The sequence below is a fragment of the Hyposmocoma kahamanoa genome, unplaced genomic scaffold, assembly GCF_003589595.1.
Source record: "Hyposmocoma kahamanoa isolate Upper Pololo Valley unplaced genomic scaffold, ASM358959v1 65, whole genome shotgun sequence".
Classification (NCBI taxonomy): domain Eukaryota; kingdom Metazoa; phylum Arthropoda; class Insecta; order Lepidoptera; family Cosmopterigidae; genus Hyposmocoma; species Hyposmocoma kahamanoa.
Window position 1 is genome coordinate 2,431,682 of NW_020653853.1, and position 23,559 is coordinate 2,455,240.

General features: G+C 38.7%; 1 protein-coding gene across 1 annotated transcript; it reads right to left on the reverse strand.

The window, feature by feature from the left end:
* Window positions 1-1,119: 1,119 nt before the first annotated feature.
* On the reverse strand, window positions 1,120-23,542 carry LOC113231230 (ubiquitin carboxyl-terminal hydrolase 45). Its single transcript, XM_026465451.1, has 7 exons — window positions 23,429-23,542; window positions 22,368-23,254; window positions 18,740-18,863; window positions 12,703-12,853; window positions 9,565-9,712; window positions 6,294-6,392; window positions 1,120-5,988 (listed from the first exon to the last, which is right to left on the reverse strand). Exons 2-7 carry the CDS (start codon window positions 23,224-23,226, stop codon window positions 4,337-4,339), a joined length of 3,033 nt encoding a protein of 1,010 aa, XP_026321236.1. The 5' UTR covers window positions 23,227-23,254; window positions 23,429-23,542; the 3' UTR covers window positions 1,120-4,336.
* Window positions 23,543-23,559: the final 17 nt, after the last annotated feature.

Consider the following 23,559-nt stretch of genomic DNA (forward strand, 5'->3'; position numbering starts at 1 on the left):
GAGAAAAATAAACTTTCTAATTTTTTTTTAATTTCTTAACTTTCTCTTTTCTACTACGGCGTATTGAATTAACTTATTCACTATTTTAATGATTGAGGTCCTAAAGCATCTTATCACACATGTAAAAATGCAATAATTGTAATAATAAGACACACAAAATAAACAAAATTAAATTTAGTAGCCTAAAAATCGGTAATTTTGAATAAAAAAAATAAAAGTCAAATATCTCGAAAAGGGTTAAGTTTAGGGTAGGGTGTTTCATAGTAAAATAAGTCAGAAATGATGAGTACTCCACGCCCTTAACGGATCTAGCACGACTTTTCCTGTAACCCTGTATACGGATTTATATCTAAAACTTATATGTTGTAATTATTATTTCTCAATTATTTATTTGTGTTAAGTGGTAAATAAATATTTGAAAGTTAATTGTTTGGTTTCTTTTCATTCCCTCTTCCATCAACAACGACCACCTTCTGGATATGATCGCCAATAATAAACACTTTTTATTGGTTTTATTTTCGATTATTGAAAAATGGGTTAAGTTTTTATCGACACTAGGCGGTTAAATCGGTTGTCATTTATAAAATAAAAAACTACTTAAACAAACTTCTCAAGTTTGAGATTAATTGGTGCAGTTGTCTGGCGTAATATTATTTTCTACATAAATGAAGAAGCAGAAATAAATTCGCCATATACAACAGCGTATTTGATAAGTATCCAAAATTAAAAGCTTTCATTTACAAATAACATCCCTCCTCCCCTAGTTATCTTCGTGAACGTTTCCAATACCGTCCTAATCGTCTCTCGGTACTAATTTGTCCCTCGTCCTTCCATACCACAGTTCGCAAAAGTATTCAGGCCCAGGAACCAACTTTCTTTCTTTCCAGGAACCAATTCTTCCAAGATTAGCTGGAAGAAATAAGTTTATGGGATAAACTAGCCTTTGAACCATACGTTTGAATACAGTTACCATACTTGTTTTGTTATATTATAGTTTTATTCCTGTTATTTCTCACCAAAAGCGTAAAAAATAATAAACAACAATTTTTTACAACTATTTTATTTAATACACCTGTTCGTAACGCAATAATATGTGAGTTCAATATACAAAAAATATTAAATTAATTTTAAAAATAGTAACATAACACAGGCTAAATATTAATGACAATATCGACAATCTTAATCTTGACAAATGCAAACTTTAAAAACAAACGGAACCTGATAACAGTGACAAACGTTATTTTTATAATACAAAATTTTACACGGTAGAGATGAAAACATGTACACGTTTCACAGACTTTGTCTCCTGAAGAGAATTTCACCAAACTTTTGCTTTATTACATATTTAACAGAGATATATAAAGATAAAAGATCACTTCTTAAAACTGTTATTTGCTTCAATATTTCGATGGCAACTTGTTACAACTCTTTTTACTTTATGATCGTTAGCTTTGATTTCACATCATGTAGTGGAACTACTAACTGTGAAAGCGTGTACAGTTTTCCCAATTTTAACATGTAACTGTTACATAATGGCAAGCAAAACTATGCACGTAACATTTTGGTACAAAATTCATTTTGCGAAAGCATCCAGTTCAAATAAATAAATAAGGGTTTTTTGGCTACGTACCCTTAAAAAGACATGCACGAACGTGTTAACAAAATTGAGCACTCAAATAGTATACAAACAATAATATTAAATAGTTACATAATTGAAAACTAACATTCTGTGACATTAAAAGTAGTAAAAATTTGTTTATAAATTTCATTTATTTTAAATTAAGGTTGAGATTGTTTCCTAGCTGGGGACAGTATACAGTAATGCAGCATTATCACATAACGCCTAATACGAAAGATATATTCGACGAAAAATAACAATTTTATCGAACCTCTTTCTTAACTAGCAAGTAATAAAGAAGTAATGTATAGATTACTGCGCGTGGCAAGTGTAATGCGACCTTAATGTTCCAGTAGACCTAGTCGATGGACGTCCCTTTTCGTTATACTATAAAAAAATAATTAAAACACTAACTCTACCGCAAACTATTTACAGCAAGGAAACAACGTTAACCACATACTTGGGGCGCGGTGTCATTTCTAGAATCTAACATTTCAAAACATTATTTACATAAACTATGTATTTACGCGCAATGGGTCGATTACTAAAACCTTTATTGGAGGAACTTGAAGGCATACTTATAGGCACATCTTGGGAATTTTTACGTCTCCACATCGCCGTTAGTTATCAAAACGAAAAACTATTACTCGAAACACTTTTGGTCGAAACACAGGTATTTCCTGTAAAGCTTTAGTAGACAATGGTAGTTAGTCCTTAATGGACTGCCTACCGCGTTAATAATCTTTCGTAAAGTGTAGTTTCCTGTTATTATAATCTAATGAAAACAATTCCTCTCTCTCTTACTTCTCCAGTAAGTGGAAGACAGGTTCTATGAATGATATATTCGATGAAACGTATTTCATGAAATTCGAGTCTACTAATTTGTAGTTCGAATGGACATAGTTTATAAGTTTGAATTATAGGACTGTGAAAAGAACGTAAAAAAACAGCTTGCAATGATTAGTATTGTATGTAACAATGTTTGATTTAAATTATTATGAATGTATAGCAATTGTTAGTGCGAGATCAACTTGAGGCACTTTTCTTTCAATCCATAATAAGTTCCATCCTCAATGACTAACATTTCTGTCTTTAAATAAAAAAATATTGATCACAAGAAAGTTTTTACAAACCAATAATGCATAAGCCAGACATCATAATGGTACAAATAAATAATTAAAATTGGTTAAGACATAATTATCCAGAGCTGTAGTATCGATAGCAAATATTGTAAAAATTGACACCTCAATGGAAGACTATATCCCATTGAAAAACCGAAATGTTGTTATATGGGAGCAGAAATACATAGTTTTCTATGCTATGACGGACACAGAACATGGCGTGATATAGCTGTCAATAAATAACCCCTCTGATTGTCGTTTCGACATTTCCTCACACGCCCTCTAGTAGTGGAATATTGAACTTTGTGACATTCATTTTAAAGCGTCCTTGACCGATGCTTATCTACCGTGTATGTACATATACAGTGACAGCAAATTCGATGATTTGGGTTGACATTTCAAATTATAAAAATCACGCCAAAAATAAACGCTAGCTATACAATAACAAATCACAAACAATAAATATTTTAAAACGAATAAATACAATGCTAAACTTCTTACGTAGCATGCGACATTTAAACTTATTGGGATGAATGATATTTTTGATGATGCAGAATGAAATTTATTAAATTGATACAGTAAGTAAATAATATCTTATAGATTGACACTATCAGATCTGTTGAATAGCATTTTAATAGTAGGTCTCTTATGGTTTGCGAGATGGCACTACATTTTTAAAATCTGTTTAGATGTAAACGATATTGGCTACCGCTGTGGGTAGCGGAAAATATCGCACGTTCCGCGACCGGGTAGGCGATATTTTTTCGCTTGCTTTGCGGAACAGGTTTAGCCGCACAACGCGGGAGCAGTAGCAAAAATAATTCCCTCCGGACAGCCCGCAAGTCAATGACGATTAGTTGAAATAATAATAATAAATGATAATGGATTTGCTACTCACAGCGGTAGCGAATAACGCGTATATCTGAATAGGCCTTTAATGTCCGTTGTCAGTAATAGAAATTAATTCTTTAGAATTCCGCTTATTTATCGCCTAGAAATGGATGTGTTTTGCCAAGTATGCCCCAATTCGTGATTGTATTACTTAAAAAACAAGAAGGCGAGGTGTTTTTGGCATTCGAATTATTCAACAAATCTGTCTACAAGAAAATAACGACTTAAGTATGATTCATACCTGACGTAGTGCGTAAACTTTTCCTTAAGTGTTTTTATTGTTATTGCATTATAACATCTGCTTCCGTCCGTGCCAACGCACTCCGTTAAGTGTAAATCGTACTTTAATGCCACACATAATGGTCGTACAGGGTTTTCAAACACACGATTACTGCTTGCAATATTGATTCTCGAATGAAACAACTTTAAACTCATACAACACAGTAGTTTCAAATGATATTAAAATTACGTATTTAAAATAAAACAATCAGTAATCATGTACAAATGAGTAAATACAAATAACGAAGTCATAAGAAAATGCGCGGTGTTCGCAACCGCGGATATAATAAGCTGACAAAAGCTATATACAGCGCGACAAACATAGTAACGACGTTCCTTAAACGTATGTCCGACTCTACAAGCATCAGTCTTCCACTTAAATGCCACCCCTTTTTAAGCCCTTCTCTGACTCCCTGAAGCTTGAAATTTATAAAATCCTCTCGTAGAACAGGAGATACGCTTGTGCCCTCAATACTTTCTCTTCGCTTACTTCGGATACCATGCTGTCTGAAACATAATACCATTTCCCAAGTGGGACTTCAGCCGATGGCGTTGGACCTTCTCCGGATTCGTAACCAGAAAGATCTGATTCAGAATCCCCATCGCCATCTCCATTACCCGTTGGGGCGGGCATTGTATTACTGCTCTTCGGTAAGAACCACCACCGAGGATCCCCAGTTTTCACCGGCTGCCTCACTTTGACATAGGCCACATAATGTCCACCGTGCATACCACCAGAATGCTCCACAACGCCGTAAAGGGAATATAGCAACTCGTTCTGCCCTCTCATAACATTGGGAAGCTTTCTTACTTTTTCCATGGCACAAAAAGGAGCCAAATCTAATACAGTTGGGAAGTCAACATGTTTAGACATCTTTCTAAACATGCACCTTGGTCCAATTTGGAACCTTTTCAAGTGCAAAATTAAAATGGCTGGAGGACTTGAAACTAGGAATCGTTTAGTTGCATTGGTATAAACTGTCTTTCCATCTTTCCCGTTAATTCGTTCAGTGCAAGTCTCACAACCAACTTTGTTGTTGCCTGTAAGAAGCTCCAGAGCAGTAAACTGGCTAAGACAAGATTGGATGCTGCACTCGTCTTCATCACAAATGTATCGTGGGGACAATGGACTTTGTCGCGAGAAAGTTGACATGTAGTCTTTCTGAGTCTTTTCAGCTTCAATGTTGTTGATTTTCGGCCTCGGAACTGTTGGTGGCGGGTCTGTGGTAATGTCAGTTGTCACTGGCGTTGGGAAGGAAGGTTTCTTAGCTTTGACGTCATCCATATCGAGTTTTAACTTGTCCAATTTATTTGACATACCTTGATGATTGTTTAAATCATTGAATATCGAATCCTGAACTTTGCTTTCTGGTAAGGATTCGTAACTACTTTCTCCGCTATGTTCTAGTAGATTCCTGCAACCTTGAACACTAATGCCTCTAGAGACAACTTCATTTGAGTATTCCGGGACGTTATATTGGGATATCCTGGACACTGGCCTTTCGAAATCAGTTTTGACCGTAGATAACTTGTTGTGTTGTGGACTGGACAAGTCCAAATTGATCTCGCTAGATAGAGAACTATGGCTTCCGAGTTCTTTGCCATTGGTTGGTGAATCAACATTGTCAACAGTTTCAGTGGAATTATGTTTTGTAGCTTCTGGACTGGCCACTCCTGAATCGGGATTAGAAAGGTTCTCTAATGAAATAAGGGGTTTATATTCTAAAGGTATTGCTGTTGTAGATGTGCCAGTATCGGCGAATTCTACTTTATCTTTATCTGTACGTTCAGGGGTGTTATCGGTTTTTTCCTTGTCAATTTCCACTGGGCTGGTACGGATGGAATCTGAGCTAATGACTTTCTCGGAATTATACCCCGACTCCATGTGGTACGCTGCAAAGTTGGCTGCAGTGTGGGCAATGGCTTGGGTACCTACAGATACAGTATGTGTGTCGGCCTGCCTAGGCATGTCTTCTAGATTGTCTTCGACGTCAGCATCAGACTCTGAAGAGGACTTACCGTCTTCTTTAGCACCGTTTGCATCTGTACTGGCGTCTTCTTTGTTAGATGTCGAATTTCCTGAAACAAACGAAATTACTGTAATGTAATGTAATGTGTAATTTTTGAGGTACAATAAGTTTCAGAAATTTTAAAACGGTATGAAAGAGACGCCATTCAACAGTAGATGGAGACTAAATTGCCCTTGACCAACTGAACCGTCAAGATGAAATTCGACGAATAAAAGGGTTTAAGCTGATAGTACCCGTTTAGTCTAGAATGAAGACGGACTTGAATATATATGATTTGTTCATTTAAGAGACACCAAATCAGATATAGATATCAAAAATAAAGTAAAAGCAGAAAGCAACACAAAGAAAAGCTACCTTTATTCTTCCTAGCAGCCTTTCTGGCAGCTATCCGTTCCTTCTTCAGCTGATGCTTAGAAGTTTTGCTCTCCTCTTGAGTGTTGTAAGTATTCTCTTCTGAAAACGGGATATTTGTTATTTGGGATCAGCACACAAGGCATTATTTACAAACTGAACACACACAGTCACACACTAAAGCATACAAATTGTTACTTTTCGCTGTTGTTATTAATATATAAACTCTATGTATACATGAAGTATGATTAAATTTCTCATGGGATATTAGGACAGTTTGTACAAATGCACGCGTTTTTATGCTGGGAAAAAGGTATTTTTTATGTCAAGCAGGTTTAGCTTCTTGGAGTCACGAGATAGACAGGAACTGCATGTCATAAGACCGAAGTAGACTTTTTTTGGAATATAAATCGTGAAGATAATACTTTCGATTGCGATCGATTAGCAGTTACAACGTGCAGCTTATAAGCGCTGCTACCACTCCGTATATGCAGATCCGTCGGTGCCCGCCGCTGTAGGTATCTTTTAGTAGCGCACAAACAAAGTCCGCCATAATATATCTAATATACCTACGCTGCAATAGCCTACTAAATCTGACAAATGACACCAGGGGGCCTACCACAACCTCTTAAAATAATATTACTTTAACCTTACATTGACTTTTCGTACCATAACGCGCTTAAAGTAAGCTTATTGTAATGTTAAAACTATGATGTTTTATTAGCAGCTTTGTGACTATTCATTCACTCAGTTCATACTATGACGCGAATTTATAATCTCAGTACAGAGTACTAAAAAAACCGACCTCAAAAGTACGTGGAATTACGTCTATTTGTCAAGTTTCATTGAAATATCCCCTAGTTCGCCACTATACAGGACTTGATACTGGAGATAATAAAAATAGGTTCTCACTACGACACTACTCAAAGTATATCGAGAGAAACGCCTTGCATTGGAGGAATAGCAAAATCAACTAAATAATTGCTAAAAGTAATTGCTCCTAAATTAAAGTTAGGCGCTATTTATAAAAATGAATCTTCATGCGTGAACAGCCACCCTTTGAGGTGGATGATTTTCTTCAAAATGAAATGGGACCAGTATGGAAATACCCCCTTTCCAACAAAAAAAGAATCATGAAAATCGGTTCACAAATACCGAAGTTATCGCGTAACATACATACAAAAAAAAAGAAAAAAAAAGAACATACAGTCGAATTGAGAACCTCCTCCTTTTTTGAAGTCGGTTAAAAATTAAAGTTATATATATTGCACTTATGTCAAATGAAGTAATCTTAAAATAGTTACATGGATGCAATCGATACAACATTATTTTCAGTTTTATTGTCTTAATATTGATTTGTAATGATTAAAAGTTAAGTTGAAGTTATTTATTTACATATATCTCTTCAATATTTTATTTTTATTTTTAATTTAATAGCACATAGGAAATTATTTGTCGTTAAATAAAAGTACGCGATGTCTATTTCGTAAAATTAGGACAGCGCCAACTATATGCTCCTTGGCGAAAATAACAGTTGACACTAGACTACAGTTCCGAATTCACAACGTGACTATCAAGACTCAGCTTGTTTTATTTATTTTTCTTCATGAAACTGCGGAATAGTTATTGAAAACAACGTAATTTTAATAGATTTTATTATTACATACTTTTCGTTTCTTAACAGTCAAAATTCTCTGAATGTAAATAACATTAAGTACTTAAACATTATACTACGATAAGACGATTCGGATCATCAAAAAGAAAGAGATGGCATTATATAGATCACATAGCGCTATCTCTTTTCTATTTTTAGTAAGGAATAGACAATTGGAAAATCTGGAAAAAAAATTGGAAAATCATTCGTTCTTTCAATCACTTTTGCAATAATACATTACTTGGTTGACAGGTTCGCCTTGGTACGAATATGAGTAATACTATAATAAGCTTACTTTAAGCTTACATTGAAATAAGATTGTTTTTGGAAAGGTTATGGTAGGCCCCCGGCGCTCACTACGAGGAAAAACGAACCTAAGCACGCGCTCAGAGAGGTGAAAATAAAGTTTCCCACCGCGTGCAGTCGTGCGGAGCCGAATGCTCATAAATTAAAGACTTGTGAGCGCTTGTGCCGACGTCGGTTCACTCAGCGGTAGGCACTTATCGCGTGACTTTGAGCGAGTGATGGAGACCTGACCAAGTCTGATAATTATTTTGAAACCACTGCTCATTTTAATTCCATTAAGACTTCACCGTGGTTACGTTGCAATTTTGGTAGTATTTGTTATTCTGCTAAAATTTAGTTGGAATGGCAGTTGAGTCTCAACAGAGTGTCAGTGGAATCGCAGTGATGGCATTCATTCATTCGAACACTAATTATCGTTGTTGCCTTACTAAACTAACCGTGGAAATTACTATACATATCTTAATTTTTATCTTGTTTAGGCAGCAATCTAGTCTTCAAACTAAATGTACTTTTTACGTCAAATAATTAATAGACTACGCCATGAACGTGCCATCGATGACCATTGAAGAGTAGATTTAACAAAAAAAATTAAGGCAGTTGAGCTCGATGGCTAGCTACCATCGAGTATATAACCAGATATAGCGACGAAATAAGGGCCATCCATCATAGGCAACTCATCAAGTAGATGGGCCATATATCACTTTTAAATGTCGACTCTCGTTTGCGCTGAAATCACAAATCAGAAAACTGAAATAGTACAGCGCCAACAACTGACCTGTGTGTACGTCTCCAAAAACATTCTGTATTTATTGTAATAAAGATAATATCTCTAGCAATGGGGGTTGTTCCATTCGGTGGTGTGGGAAAAACATCTAACAAAACAAACGGTATCATATTTCAACGGTAATTAAACATTACATATGTAATTTTTCAATTTTCGTCCATTATAGCAAAGCTTTTGAACTGAAACGATTGACGGACTGAAATGAATGACACCTGTCAATTGTTTCGAATTCGAGCTGGCCAATCGAGGCGCAGTTGTCACCGTAATGATTTGCCAGAATAGTTTTCAAACAAATTAAATGACATTATATATATTTCTGGTTATATACTCGATGCTAGCTACCGACAAGCCACTACTTTTAACTTTTAGCAGATACTAAACGTACAAAATCCCGCCATTGACACTTATCTACACAAAACTGAGATGATTTAAAGTTATAAGTCCGCGATAGCTCAGATACTCAACATGTATTTCTTAATAAAGGTCGAAAATCATTAAGGAAGTAATGTTATGTATGGTACATGACTCACCGTTGGGAGTTTTCCTTCGTACGACTGCGGGCGGTTGCGGACGGCACGTGGCGACTGGCAAAGACAGATCCAGAAAGTATTCCTGACGGTCCGAGTGATGGAAGCATTCTTGGCATTCGAGTGTCGACACGAGAAAACCGCGGAACACCTGGAAATATGAAAAATAATTGAAGGGATACTTTATAACTATTGAGTTATATAATCAAAATTATATGATTAAACCTACACCGGTGTTATTTGTGATGAGAAAAGAGAATGCCTTACAAAAATATTCATGAGTGCCACTGACTCTTTTATGTCATCAAGTGACGGGATTATCAAGCGATAGCAGTTGCCGACATGAGTTAACAAGTCCCATGAACCTGTAATTTCACCTACACCCTTACCCTTAAAAACCGGAACGCATTAATGCTCACATTACCGCTTGGCGGCAGAAATAGGTCAGGTGGCAGTACTTTCCTGGGGCGAACACTTTCACAAGGAGCTCTAATGTTACCAAAAATAAATTGATTCAATTGAACAAAGGTACTTTTATTACTGCTTTTTTTAATAAGGATTCTGCGATATTTTCTTTTCATCTACGTATGGTCTGTAGGCGAAAATTTTAGATCTTGAGACACTGAAGTGTGTAGTGAGAAGAATAAGGAATCTTGTATAAAGATTGAGAAATGCAAGTCAAGCAAGAGAAGTTTGCCAGACATTAGGGTCGTATTTCCAGTACTTGAAATCATACTCTCAAGTCCTGACTTGAGCATTGAGTAGAGTTCTGGAATACGACCCTTAGATTAACTGCCTCCGTGGCCGAACGGTTACCATGCTAGACTGCCACGCAGAGGTCAGGTGATATATGGCCTGGACCGGCGATGGAACTTCGGGGAGCATTTCCGGCAACTTGCTCCCCGAATAGTGGGCGCCGCATCGGCGTTGGGCAGGCTCCTGCCCAACCTCGGGAGGCCGGGAGCCCCATGCAGAAGGCTATACGCCGGGGTGACTCGGAGTATGGCCTTATACGGGGCTCCCATTTGGAGTGGGGCCATATCAGCGGCGACGAAGGCGCTGCTGAGGAGGCCCCAGAGGGTGGTCGCCCTGCGAATGTGCAGGGCGTACAGGACGGTGGCCTGCGCTGCCGCATGCGTCCTCGCCGGTACTCCGCCGTGGGACCTCGAAGCCGAGGTCCTGGCGGAGGTCCGCACCTACCGGCGGGGAATGAGGGACCGAGGCGAGCGACCCGCTCCCCAAGAGGTGGAGCAGGAGCGCCGCCTGGCGGCGCAGCGCATGCGGGACCGGTGGAAAGAGGGTTTGGCGGATCCCCCCTATGGCGCTCGTACCATAGAGGCGATCCGCCCTGTCCTCGTAGAGTGGGTAAACCGGTCCCACGGGCCACTGTCGTACCACCTTGTGCAGGTGCTGACCGGGCACGGCTGCTTCGGTCACTACCTGCACAAGGTGGCGAGGAGGGAACCGTCCCCGTCGTGCCACGAGTGCGGCGCTGCGGATGACATGAAAGGTGATATATGGCCTACATTTATTTCTCTCCAGTGTTTGTGGTTGTCTACCTATATGTGTGTCCATGGCATCCGCGATACATGGAATGGTTTAAGGAAATTAACATTCTTACACTAGCCTCACAGTGCATTTATGAAAATGTAATTTATGTTAAAAGGAATAGTAATTTCTTTATGAAAAATAGTGACAGACATAACATTAATACGAGGAATAAAAATAAACTAGCTTTTCTTGATAGTCGTCTTCACAAAGTCAAAAAATCATTTAAGGGGCAATGTATACGCTTCTATAACAAGATTCCGGTTGATATACAACATTTGCCTTTCACGAGGTTTAAAACTATAGTGAAACAGAAACTTTATACTAAAGGTTATTATACAACTTCTGCGTACTTGGATGACAAAAATCCGTGGTAGTAACCCGTTTAGCTCATGGAGGTAGTCTCGATCTCTGATGTTTCAAATAAAAAAAAAAATATTGTAAATGCTATTTACAAAGAGCAACCCCTAGAGTTTCTTGCTCATTCTTCTCAGGGGAATCTGCCTTACGAATGAGCGGTAGAGTTTAACCATTGTGTCGATTTCAAGTATAATAATGCTTACCTATGAAATAAAGATTATTTTCAATTTTGATTTTTTGAATTTTGAATGGTTTCCCTAGTGCAGGGATTTGAGTGTGTGCGTTAAAAAAATGGCTGTGAGGAATTATTCCGTACTTCTAAGTCCCCACTGCGTTCAGTTTTTTAACGGTGCTGATCAGCGAAATTGAAATACTGTAGATTTCTGTGGAGCTAGCGAAATTACAAGCACATGGGATCTATCAACTCTGTGTTTCAGGGAGACAAGTGTAGAGGCCGTTCGGATCTTTGCGATTTAAAGCTCTGACGCTTACCACCAGACCCACATTTTTTTTGTTCCATCACTTGGTATAAGAAAAAGAACATATCGATACTTCCCACGTAAGTTGTTGTAAGTGAAAATACCATTTTTTGCTTTTTAACTTAAATGTATCTATTTTTTGTTCATTATAGGTTCCAGTAAGTAAAGAAATCATTTAGGCTTATGTTTAGTTTAATTACCCTGAACACATTAAGGGTGCAATATAACAACGCTTTTAGGATGCTGATGGGGCTGCCGTGACACTGTAGTGCACGGAGTTCACGGAGGCGCACACAGATGGCTTTCATGCCATTATGCGCAAGAAGGCTGCCTCACTTATGCTGCGTGTACGCGGCAGCGCTAATAGCATCCTAACCGTTGTTGCCAATAGGCTGGACGGCCCCTACCAACTACATTGGGTGCAACTACACGTGGGTAGGGTAGTGGTCTAGACTCACTTCTCACTAAAATTAAGTAATTTTGTATTATACTAACCATAGCACGTAAGTAAAATTTACTGTATTACTAACATTATTATGGATCATGGTCCGAAATAAATAATTCTACTCTATTCTATAGTTTCAAACATGGACAACCTATAATATACATAAAAAAGAATATATTTAAGTTAAAGCGCAAAAAGTGGTATTTTAACTTACATCAACTGATGTGGGAGGTATCGAGATATTACTCATTCGTATCGGTTCATCATTCGTTAATTCTTCTGTTTAGCATGAATAATGTTTAAACCCACCTGCTCAGGCCTTAACATGGTATCAGAGGCCTGTTGTCCATAGAACTTGACCTTCTGCTTGACTTCCCCGTCGACCTTGGCAGGGTCGACCTTCGAGTTCATGCCGAGACTGCTCAGAATCACTGCTTGGTAGCGGCGTAGATCCTCAGATCTATCAAAAAAATATATAAATAATAATAATTTATTTGGGATTTGTGTACTTGTGTATATAATCTATTTTAAAAACTTGCACTATAAAAAACTTAAAAACTGCACTGTACCAAAATGGTATGTTCCACAAATTCCCACTAAAAAATCTTGACTGGTGGGGATCCTGAAATTGCAGTGCTTCTACTTATAATTGGCTATTTTTGTGTTAACCAAATAAAAATCTTTTACAATGAAAAAAAAACTTGCACTTAATAATCAATATTATATTATATTGCAATACAGATACATTTCAATCAATTATTTCGTACGGAGTAGAACCATGGACACTAACTCAGGCATTATGCAAACGGTAAGAAGCATTCGAAATGTGGATTTATTGAAGAATTTTGAAAATATTGTGGACGAAACACCAATGACAACTTTTGCCGAGGATGCACAACGGCTTGAAGCTCCTGAACACAGTAAAAAGGAGGAAGCTGCAGTACTTTGGGCACATTATGCGGAGTGATAAATAGTCTCTACAGCAATTTATTCTGCTTGAAAAAATCCAGGGCCATAGAAGACGTGGTCGTAGAAAAACCACATGGCTTCAAAATCTTGCAGAGTGGCTCACCATAAGTACCATAGAACTGTTCCGAGCCGCAACTGCACGGACCCAAATTGCCACAATGATAACCGACCTACGGTAGGAGATGGCACCCCAAGAAGACGAAGAGAGATACTTAGATAGTTTTATTGTTTTTTATAATATCAAGTGACGGGACGAACAAGATGATATATTACAAACGACAAGACATTTTGAATATCCTATAATAGAACCGAGTAGACTTTTCTTACGCGTTCAAGGGCGAAGATAAGCAAATTTGTTTGAGTACACATTTAAGAATATTTTAAACGTCCAAAAGTCCATTTTTAATTTAAGAAAAAATCACAATTAACCCGTGTCGAAGACGTAGATGTCGTTGACGAAATATTGGCGCTGAAAATCAAATCTGTATCTGTAATATATACAATAATATCTTGGTGGGGACTATTTCCAAAAATCGCCACTGCGTAGCAAGTACTACATTAGTGGGTTTTTTGAATTAAAACAAATGACATTTTGGTCATCAATTCTCACGACGTTTTCCTTTATTGTAATCTTTTGTCTAAAGATTTATTTTAAAGAGGTTTATGATTACCGCTTTTTTGTTTACGTTTTATTCTCATTCTAAAAAAACTAACTATAGTAACGCATACGCAATCGCTATTTCACATTCAACATATATTTATTTCATAGATAAGCCAATTACCTTGAAATCATCGTAGTACTACTTATTTGTAAGGCACATATATCCTCCCGAGTCAGCTAATGGTCAAGGCGAAACCTTGTAAAGACTTGTACTAATAACAAGTACGAGTATCTAATTACTTCTTTCCTGAAGTGATTTTATTACATCACATTTGCATGACCTAGGTTTATTTATTAACTGTATTGTTTAACGTATTGTTTTTTATTTTACTTCAAAGCTTTATTTTTATTTTATTGTTTCGAAACCGGTATGTTTAATATGGATAGTGCGCCCTGTTACTTTTTTTATAATATCAAGATGATGGTACGCTACACGTCTGTCCATAACAGTTGGCGTGCCACTCCGAGCTTTAAATCGCAAACATCTGAGGGGCACTGCCACTGCGCCCGTCACCCTGAGACATAAGTTGACAAGTCCCATGTGTCTGTAATTTCACCAGCACCCTTATCCTTAAAAACCGGAACACAGTATCAAATCAAATCATTTTATTCGTCATCATGGGTACAATAAAGATGATAACATTTATTTTATGGTCGCCATGACGTACCATCAAGGCATAAGAATTATACTATTATTATTAATTATACTTGTCCAATACTTCCAAATAATATATTAATAATAATAAAATAAAATTAATGCTGACATTACCGCTTGGCAGCAGAAATAGGTAAGGTACTTCTTTTTTTTTTTGTCGCTGTGGGGGAGTTCTTTTTTGGTATGTAGGACTCCGGGGGCGGTAGTCCCGTATACCCACTAAAACCCAGCGGTTTACTCCACCGCCATAGAGAGAGGATCCGCTTGCGCATACTACTGGGACGTCTCGGCGGATGGCCTGCATATAGCGGGCCCAGTCCTGTGGAGGGTGCCCCGGGCGCCCTTTAGTCTTGGTGGAACGGGTCCCCCGACCCCATTCTACGGCGGGGGAAGAAGGCGGGCGTACTGCCTCTTCCGTCACCAAGGCCTACGTCTCTGAAGCGGGTCAGAGAGGGGGTCGTCCCGTCTGGAGCGCTCCGCAGCCTCCTTCTGCGAGATTACGCTTTCGCAAAAGGATACCATAGCCTCCCAGCACCTCTCGCTGCCGAGCATTGGGCCCACGATTGTTGGCAGTGAGAGATCTCATCCCATTATGGCAGTCAGGGAGTGCCGCTGAGGGTCCCAAGCCGCACATTCCGTCAGGGTGTGCCACGCCGTGTCGACGGGTGCGCCACATTCGTGGCAGACAGGAGTCCCTTCCCGACCCGCCACGCGATGCAGGTACTCATCAAAGCATCCATGTCCGGTGAGCACCTGCACCAATCTAAAGGACAGTGTCGCCGGTTAACCTAGCGGACGATTGGGGACTCCAGGTCCTTCGCCCATCTTCGGAACAACGCGGCGCGGCCCGCTGTCCTGATCCGCCTTGTTTCTTCAGCATCAGGGCTTTCCCCTCTGCTTCGCATGGTTGGTTACACGGCACCGGTGCACTTCCGCCTGAAGTTCCCACGGGGGATCACCCGCGAGAAGTGTGGCGGCCGTTCACGATACCGTGCGGTACCCCTGGATCGCTCTCACCGCTATAACCCTCTGCGGCCTCCGCAGGAAAGGCTTGAGTTGCGCGGTGAGAGCCCTACCCAGAGAGTTCTACCCAGATGGGTGAGCCGTAGAGGGCCATACTCCGGATTATTCCGGAGTACAGGCGCCTGCAGATTGAGCCTGGTCCGTCGACGTTTGGCAGGAGCCGAGGGCGGCTGCGGTACTCATCTGCTTTGGGGCAAGTTGGGAGAAATGCGCCTTGAACGTCCACCTCCCATCCAGTACAAGGCCCAGGTATTTCATCTGAGCCTTGACTGGGACCGTCTCCCCGAACAGGGTGATTTTCGCCCCTCTAGGGGGCCCTCTGCGCGGGCCGTGAAATAGGAGGGACTCCGTTTTGTGTATGGAGATCCTCAGGCCAAGCAAGTGGATCCTCTCCTCCACCAACGACGTCACGACGGTGCTCAACCGCGCGACTTCTTCATATGTCCTACCCCAGGCAGTGACGAAGGTGTCATCTGCTTTGCAGGCAGCGTAGGAGCCAGTCAAAAGCAACGTTCCACAACATCGGGCCCAGCACGGACCCCTGTGGAACGCCGTCCTCCTGAGATAAAGAGGCACTCTATGGTACCGGAGCGCCATTTATTCAGCCAACTATCCCTTGATTAGCTTTTTTTTAATAATACCAATGACGAACAAGTCGTGCGCCTGCTGGTAAGCGACAAGTCTGTCCATTACAGTTACAGTGGCGCACACAGCTTTAAATCGCAAAGATCTTAGGGGCACTGCCACTCGTTACCCTGAGCACCTAAGGGTGGAGTAAAGGGTAAGCCCTTTAAAACCAGAATGCAATAATATCCACATTACTACTTGGCGACAGAAATTGGAAAGGTGGCGTAGTTCTCTTTCACAAGGAGCTCTACTTATAATCAAGGTAAATTCAAACTGTAATGAATGAGGGTCTGTGGAATATATTTAACCATTTTGCTAAGGTGCACAAACGGAATGAGGCTTAGAGATACTGTCACCAGTATAATTGCGTCTCCGTGGTGCAGAAAGGCAGCATCTACTGTAAAATTTAGTTAATTTAGACTTTAGGAGTCGATACTGCCTCAGCTCGATTTAAAATTTTTCCCGTGCTAATACAGTTCATATTGCTTGGGTCGAAGGGCAGGTAGCCTGGCTTTTTTTTTTAAACGAATTTATTTTTTTTACAAACGCAAATAAAGTCATTTCAAAAATGTATATATCGTATACTATAGGTGTTCTATTTAGTTGATATAGAAAGAATCATTGACATAATAACATATTATTATATTAATAATTCTTTTCATATCAACTTTACATATCATAAAGTACCTATTGAATACAGCAAGAAGTAAGTTTGTGTTTTTTTCTATCGTGAAAATTTTTAGGAACCGTGTTTTCACACCAAACCATAGATTTAGTATATTGGTACCCACAAAGATAATCTTTTACCATTTCTGCGATCAGATTGTGGAATTCTCTCCCCGAATCGATTCGACGATCCCCTTCTCTTGATTCCTTCAAACTACATACGTGTCAAGGATCACTTCCTCAACTCCTAAATTTCGTCTGTCCTCTACTATCCTTTCATTTATTTCCTGCATTTATACTTCATTTTTCTTTTTCCTTTAAAAGTATATAAGCATTTAATATTATTGTGTATTTATTATTATGTATGTATTAATAATATTATTGTAATTTGTATGTATATGTATATATCTATCTATGGATATGTATATATTTTTATTATTACTTATTATGTGGTGTACTTATGATGATATTCTTTGGTTGCACCCCTCTTGCATATCCGAAATGTCTAGCCTAAGGTTGCCTGGAAGAAATTGCTACATAGCAATAAGGCCGCCTGCTGCACATGGACTTACTACTACTATTATACTTCAGCTATTGTACTGGATTTTAATTGTAATTTTTATGTGCAATAAAGAATATTTCATTCATTCATTCATTCAAAGATAATCTTTTTTAATTTAAATTTAATTTTTTGAAAGTGATTGATTCAACACATTTACTGCTATGCGGTATCCACCAAAGCCATTTCAGGTTGTAGACAGTTGATGTTACTTACTTACTGCCTTACGACAGTGGCGCTGCGACTGTGCTTCCAGATATTGTATGAAAATTAGGGCTTCTATAATGCTCTGGCCACACAGAGGCCGTGGCGGAAGCGTTCCGTGGCCGGGAATTTTTGTAACGTTCTTATGCACCCAACGCTAGGACAAATTGGCGGGCGCTAAGGTCTATTCTATTGCGTCCTACGCAACCGTCCACACAGAGCAGCAGCGGCAGGGCGCGGTCGGGAGGGGGGTTTAGTGGGATTGCACGCTGTATTTATTTACAACCATTGACTTACAATTATATGGACGTCGGGTCCGCGCTAAAAAGTGTCCGCACTTGTAAGGCGCTAAAATCGTATACAGAGCGCGACACTCCGCTTTAGTCTTCATTTGTTCTACTGACAGCGCGATACTGCGATGACATTACATTTTAAATTTCGAATAGGTTGACTTGGGACATTTGTTTCGTGGTTTTTGTATTAGACCCGTCGTCCATTTATTTGTAAGTCAATGTTTACAACTCTTAGAATGTGTTTTTATCAAGTTTCAGTGAGAATTCGATCGAAATTCCTTTTGCGTTGCTTCCGTAACGCAATTAAAAGTGGAACATTTTTCTTGAACACTGTCCGACAGCGTTATGGTGCTTTTTCTAAAGTCTAAGCAGAAAATGACATGTGGTTGCTTTTGGGTGTCACAACTGCCGCTTTCGCACCGCTGTCCCGCTGCGAAATGTCAAGTATGAAGCTTCATTCGCATTATATGTCTTTTAATGTAATGAAAATGGGAGAAGATCCTCCCGGACCGCGTCTGTGTGGCCTAACCACAAACGTCTAATTTGAACGCGCCCTAAGTTCAAGCAAACTATGCTTCTTATGTTATAAGTTAACATGAAGGTGGCGTGGTGTGTTCATTGGAACAAGATCAATGGATTTTATAACGATAAAACAATAAAGAATAAAACAGTTATCTACATTGACTAACCTGACAGCTTCAAGGAGATGCCGCAGCAGCTCGTGGGCGTCGTGCTGGTCGCCACCGCCGAACTGAGGCAGCTTATTCACTAACGCTGAGAGCAGCTTGCGCGGTGTGTACACGCCGCCTTCGCCTGAAACGCAAGGATGTGCTTTTATAAAAGAAAAAATATTATATGCTGTACATGATACACGATATATGTTTTTTTGCAAAAATATTTTAATTTGTTTAATAACGATTTTTCGCAATATTTATAGTCATCACCACATTTATCATCATATTTTTTTTTATGATGCTAAATCACGGGACAACAAGCGTGTGTCCGGTGTTAAGTGACACGCCTGGCGTGGCCTAGAGTTAAATCGAAAAGATCTGAGGGGCATTGCCAATGCGCTCGTCACCCCGAGACATAAGTCCCATGTGACTGTAATTTCATCCTGCAATACCGGAACGCAGTAATGCTCATACCGCTGCTTGGCGGCAGAAATAAGTATGGCGGCAGTACTTCCCTGAACGAACTGTTTGACAACAAACAAGTAACATCAAACTTGTACGATACAAAGGTAGGTGTGCTACAAAGGTCTGTTTTGGACCCTGTACTATACACTGCAGATCTACCAATACAAAAGGTTAGAACTGTTGCTTATAATAATAATAGTAACCGAGTACCGAATATTACTCGGTTTAACATTTGCCGAGCCGAGTATTCGGACGAGTTACTCGGTTCATTACAACCGGAACGCGATGATCCTAAGAGTCTCAATGCTCTAGAATTAGACCGATATATCAATGAAAGTATATCGTCGCGAGAGCAGAGTCCTTTCCAATGGTGGGCAGGGCATAAAACAAGATATCCAAAACTGGCACAGTTAGCACGAGTCTTTTTAAGTGCACCTGCAAGCACTGTGTATAGCGAGCGGTTATTTTCCGAAGCGGGTAATGTGTATGAAGAAAAAAGAAAGTATTACCTGAACGCGCAGGAAGCATTGTATTCCTACATGACAACTTGCCTTTGTTAAATTTCAAATATTAATAATGTAAACTTTCTTTTTAAATTACTAAATTGCTACAAATTGTTACAATTGTCTAGAATTTCTAGCAATAAATTTCTTTTATTTTAAATATGTTGGTTTCACTTTATTATGTCTATAGCTGTAATGCTTTATTTTAACCGAGTACTCTTCTCATGAACCGAGTTATTCGGCCGAGTACCGAGTACTTGGCGCATCTCTAGTATTTTGCCATGACAGACTCCGCTCTGCGACCGCGCGGGGTGAGCGCGATGAAATACGTGTCGAATAAATGCGGGCTTAGGCTACCACAGCTTTTTATTGATAATGATGTAATATGTAAATTAAAGAGAAGAAATTCACTCAGTAGAGGGTTTGCCTGCAATGACTCATTTCTTAGCAATACATTTGCTAATAGTGGCACTGATTGCAAAAGATCCAACAAAAAAAGTCACCACTAGTTGTAATATCATCTCATTAACATAAAAAAAATGGCAAAGCAAAACTAGGTCAAATGAAAACAAGTAGGTTGAATGAAAATGTGAGATGTCTAAAAAAAACTTCAATTCAAACAGCTTCTATTTAGATATATGATTCAATTCTTTGTGTGGAATTTATAACAAAGAAATAAGGAACTAGAAATAGATATGTAAACGTAACTCTGGTCTGGCAATTTATTACTATACAAAGACATGGTCTGTATTTAGACTCAGTTACGAGTATATTTGTGAATGTGCATTAAGTATGTTTAGCAATGTACCAGAGGTGAAAAGTAAATTTGAATTTGAGGAATGTAAATTTGGATCATATTTGAAATCCGGACTTCGGGATGAATCCGGACTTTCTCAGAAAACTACAAGAATTCATTAGACTTGCGATTTGCTTGAAAAAAATCATATTTTAGTATAATATCAATCAAAGTTTAATTTAATCTTCAGTAAGTAATTGAGATCCATACATAACACCTAATATAATTAGTCTTCTTCGAAATTACGCATAGAATTTGTCTATCATGAAACTTTACAATCTGTATTGTAATCAGATTGTAAACAATTAAAAAACATAACCCATGAAATATTTTAAAACTCAATAACAGAAAAAATATAAAATTAACTAAAAAATTTTTACCAAAAACACCATTTCGTAACCGTCAATAAAATGAAAAAAAAAAATAATAAAAAATTAGACTGTGCTTAGAAATAATCTAACATTTTCGAGTTCTTAGGTTTTCGCGATTATTACACATAGGAAATGAAACTATTTTTCCGGATTTAAATCGCGTATATTTTTTTTGTTTGTTTGTTTGAAAAAACAAATATACGCGATTTAAATCCGGAAAAATAGTTTCATTTCCTATCTAACATTTTTCTCTGAAATGAATTCCGAGCGGAGCGTCAAAAATTGGTACAGATCAATCCTTAATCAGTGTCCTTTCTAATAACAAATCAACACACATTCCAGGAAACCTGATCTATGTCTGTCACCAAGCAGTAATGCGAGCATTATTTGGAAGGGTAAGCTTATGTAGGTCAACTTACGTCTTAGGTTGACGGATGCAGGGGCTGTACCCATAAGATTTTTGCGATTTACAGCTCTGAGTGGCACTGCAACTGTTATGTATAAGTGTATCGCTTATCACCAGGCGTAAGACTTGTTCGTCCTATTGCTTGGTATTATAAAAAAGGGCAAATCTAAATAAAAAAGTCCTTCAGCAAAAATACTGTATTCTAAATTCATTAATTTAATTTTCATTAAAATTCTAAAAATACAGAATTTGGTTGGTTTTGACTTCAAACTCTCAATCAGTGGTGATCACAATGAAAAAATAAGCCACTCTAATGATAACAATAGCCTGTGTTCACCTGACTGCAGTCCATAACAATCTTAACCCCAGAGAAAGATAGAAACAAAATAAAACAATTTCTAAGTGGTATCATACAGGGAACTAACCTTTCAGAATGTGTTATATGTCTATTAATAGTTTATCTTCTTGATTCATAGCATGAATACAATATAATATGTACAATAATACTAATTTGCATTTTAATATCTAATACAAATAAAGAGATAGTTACAGTTTGATAATGAAATGTAAATTCAGACAATGTTTTTAAAATTTGCACATTTTTGTACCTAAAAAAAAATAATCTGAGCCACCCAATAGAAATATGTAATAGTAAATAAGGTATAATTGGTAATAAACAATGCATTAAATATTGCTTTCAATAGTTTTATAAACATTTTGAAACCAGGTAGGGTTACAGTTAATTTATGTTAGTACATTTTGCTTATTTACACAGGTGTCCTCTGAGGACAGAGTTTTATGCCTAAGCTTGCCACACCTACAGGTTGGGAACTTCATATCTTCAGAGTGACGTGACAAACAAGGTTTATGCGCCTGGTGGTAAGCGACATGCCTATCAATAACAATTGTAGTGCCTCTCAAAATCGCAAAGATGTGAAACAAAGTAGGTAAGTCTGGTAATGCTCACAGTACCGTTTGGTGGCAGAAATCAGTATGGTCGCAGTGCTTTTCTGGAGGAACTCTTTCACAAAGAGCTTTACTTATGTGCACAATAAAAAATTTGTAAAGTTATACTGTATAATACTAGTAGTAAGTAACTTACCAGCTTGCAACTCTCCTAAAGTCTCAGCCAATGTCCTGGTTAGGGATCCCCATTCAGCCAGCTGTCCAGTTATAGGTGGGAGATCAACATCTTTGATCTCATCTCCTTCCCCCTTCAATTTTAACTTCCCCCCAGGCAATGTAAACCTTTCTCCTGGAGTGGACATTTCTTGAAGAACTTGCAATAAATATGGAGTCTGTACCAAGCATTGCATTACAGAATTAAAAAAGCAAGTGTTACCCAAGTTAGACAGACCTCGAACTCTAGGCAGATTTAATGCAATTGCCTTATCTTTTCCTTTTGAAACTACACCTGTTTTCATGATATTATCCCCAGGCGGCGGAAGGTCAATGGGTTTAATTTGGTCATAATGAAGTTCTATAGTGGGCAAGAAAGTGTTTTTAGAGTTACCGCCAGCTACAGCCTGTTTCTTAAGATATTCTATACATTCGTGAAGCTTCTTGGAGGTAGCTGTAGTCACTTCATTGTTGCAATTGTAGCAATAGATCTCCCAAGTGGTTGTATTGGCAGTTAGGGCATGGCAGTCGGAGTGGGGTGTATTGAAGTGGTTTAATGCGTGCTTGTTACGTGTCCGCCCGCATAACTGAGTGCCACATCGTAGGCACATCCACAAAGTGAGATCGTCTTCATAATCAGGGTCAGGCACCTCATTTTTAGCTGACTTTTTACACTCCGCGCACTCCTTATCAAACCCTCGAACCTTGAGAGATTTCTTCAGCAGCGTAAGGTCGACAGCTTTAGCAACATGAGGACATGCGGACTTGACGTTTTCGTCACAGGATTCTGTCGATTCGTCCCCATTTTCCCCCGGGTCGCTCTGTCTCTTCTTCTTGACCATTCTCGGTGTAATTCGGTCAGCGGACTGCCTGCAATACGTAACGAGATACTTTTGTAAGAATAGCACGACTACAAAAAGAGAAAAATGACAAATCTGTGTCGATAGCCATTGCACGCGTGACAACGCATATTCATCACAAAAGTCCAACAGGAATAATGTGACAGTGTCAAAAGTTTATATTATAAACAAGCGTAATGCTTACAGTTACATGCGACGCTATGTAATCGAGATTTGATTGTCACAACCGCTGTAAAACTTAGATTTTTCTTCAAATTTTGGTCAGAAAAGTAAACCTCGACCGTCAGACATATTGGCGATGTTGCCAATGTAAAA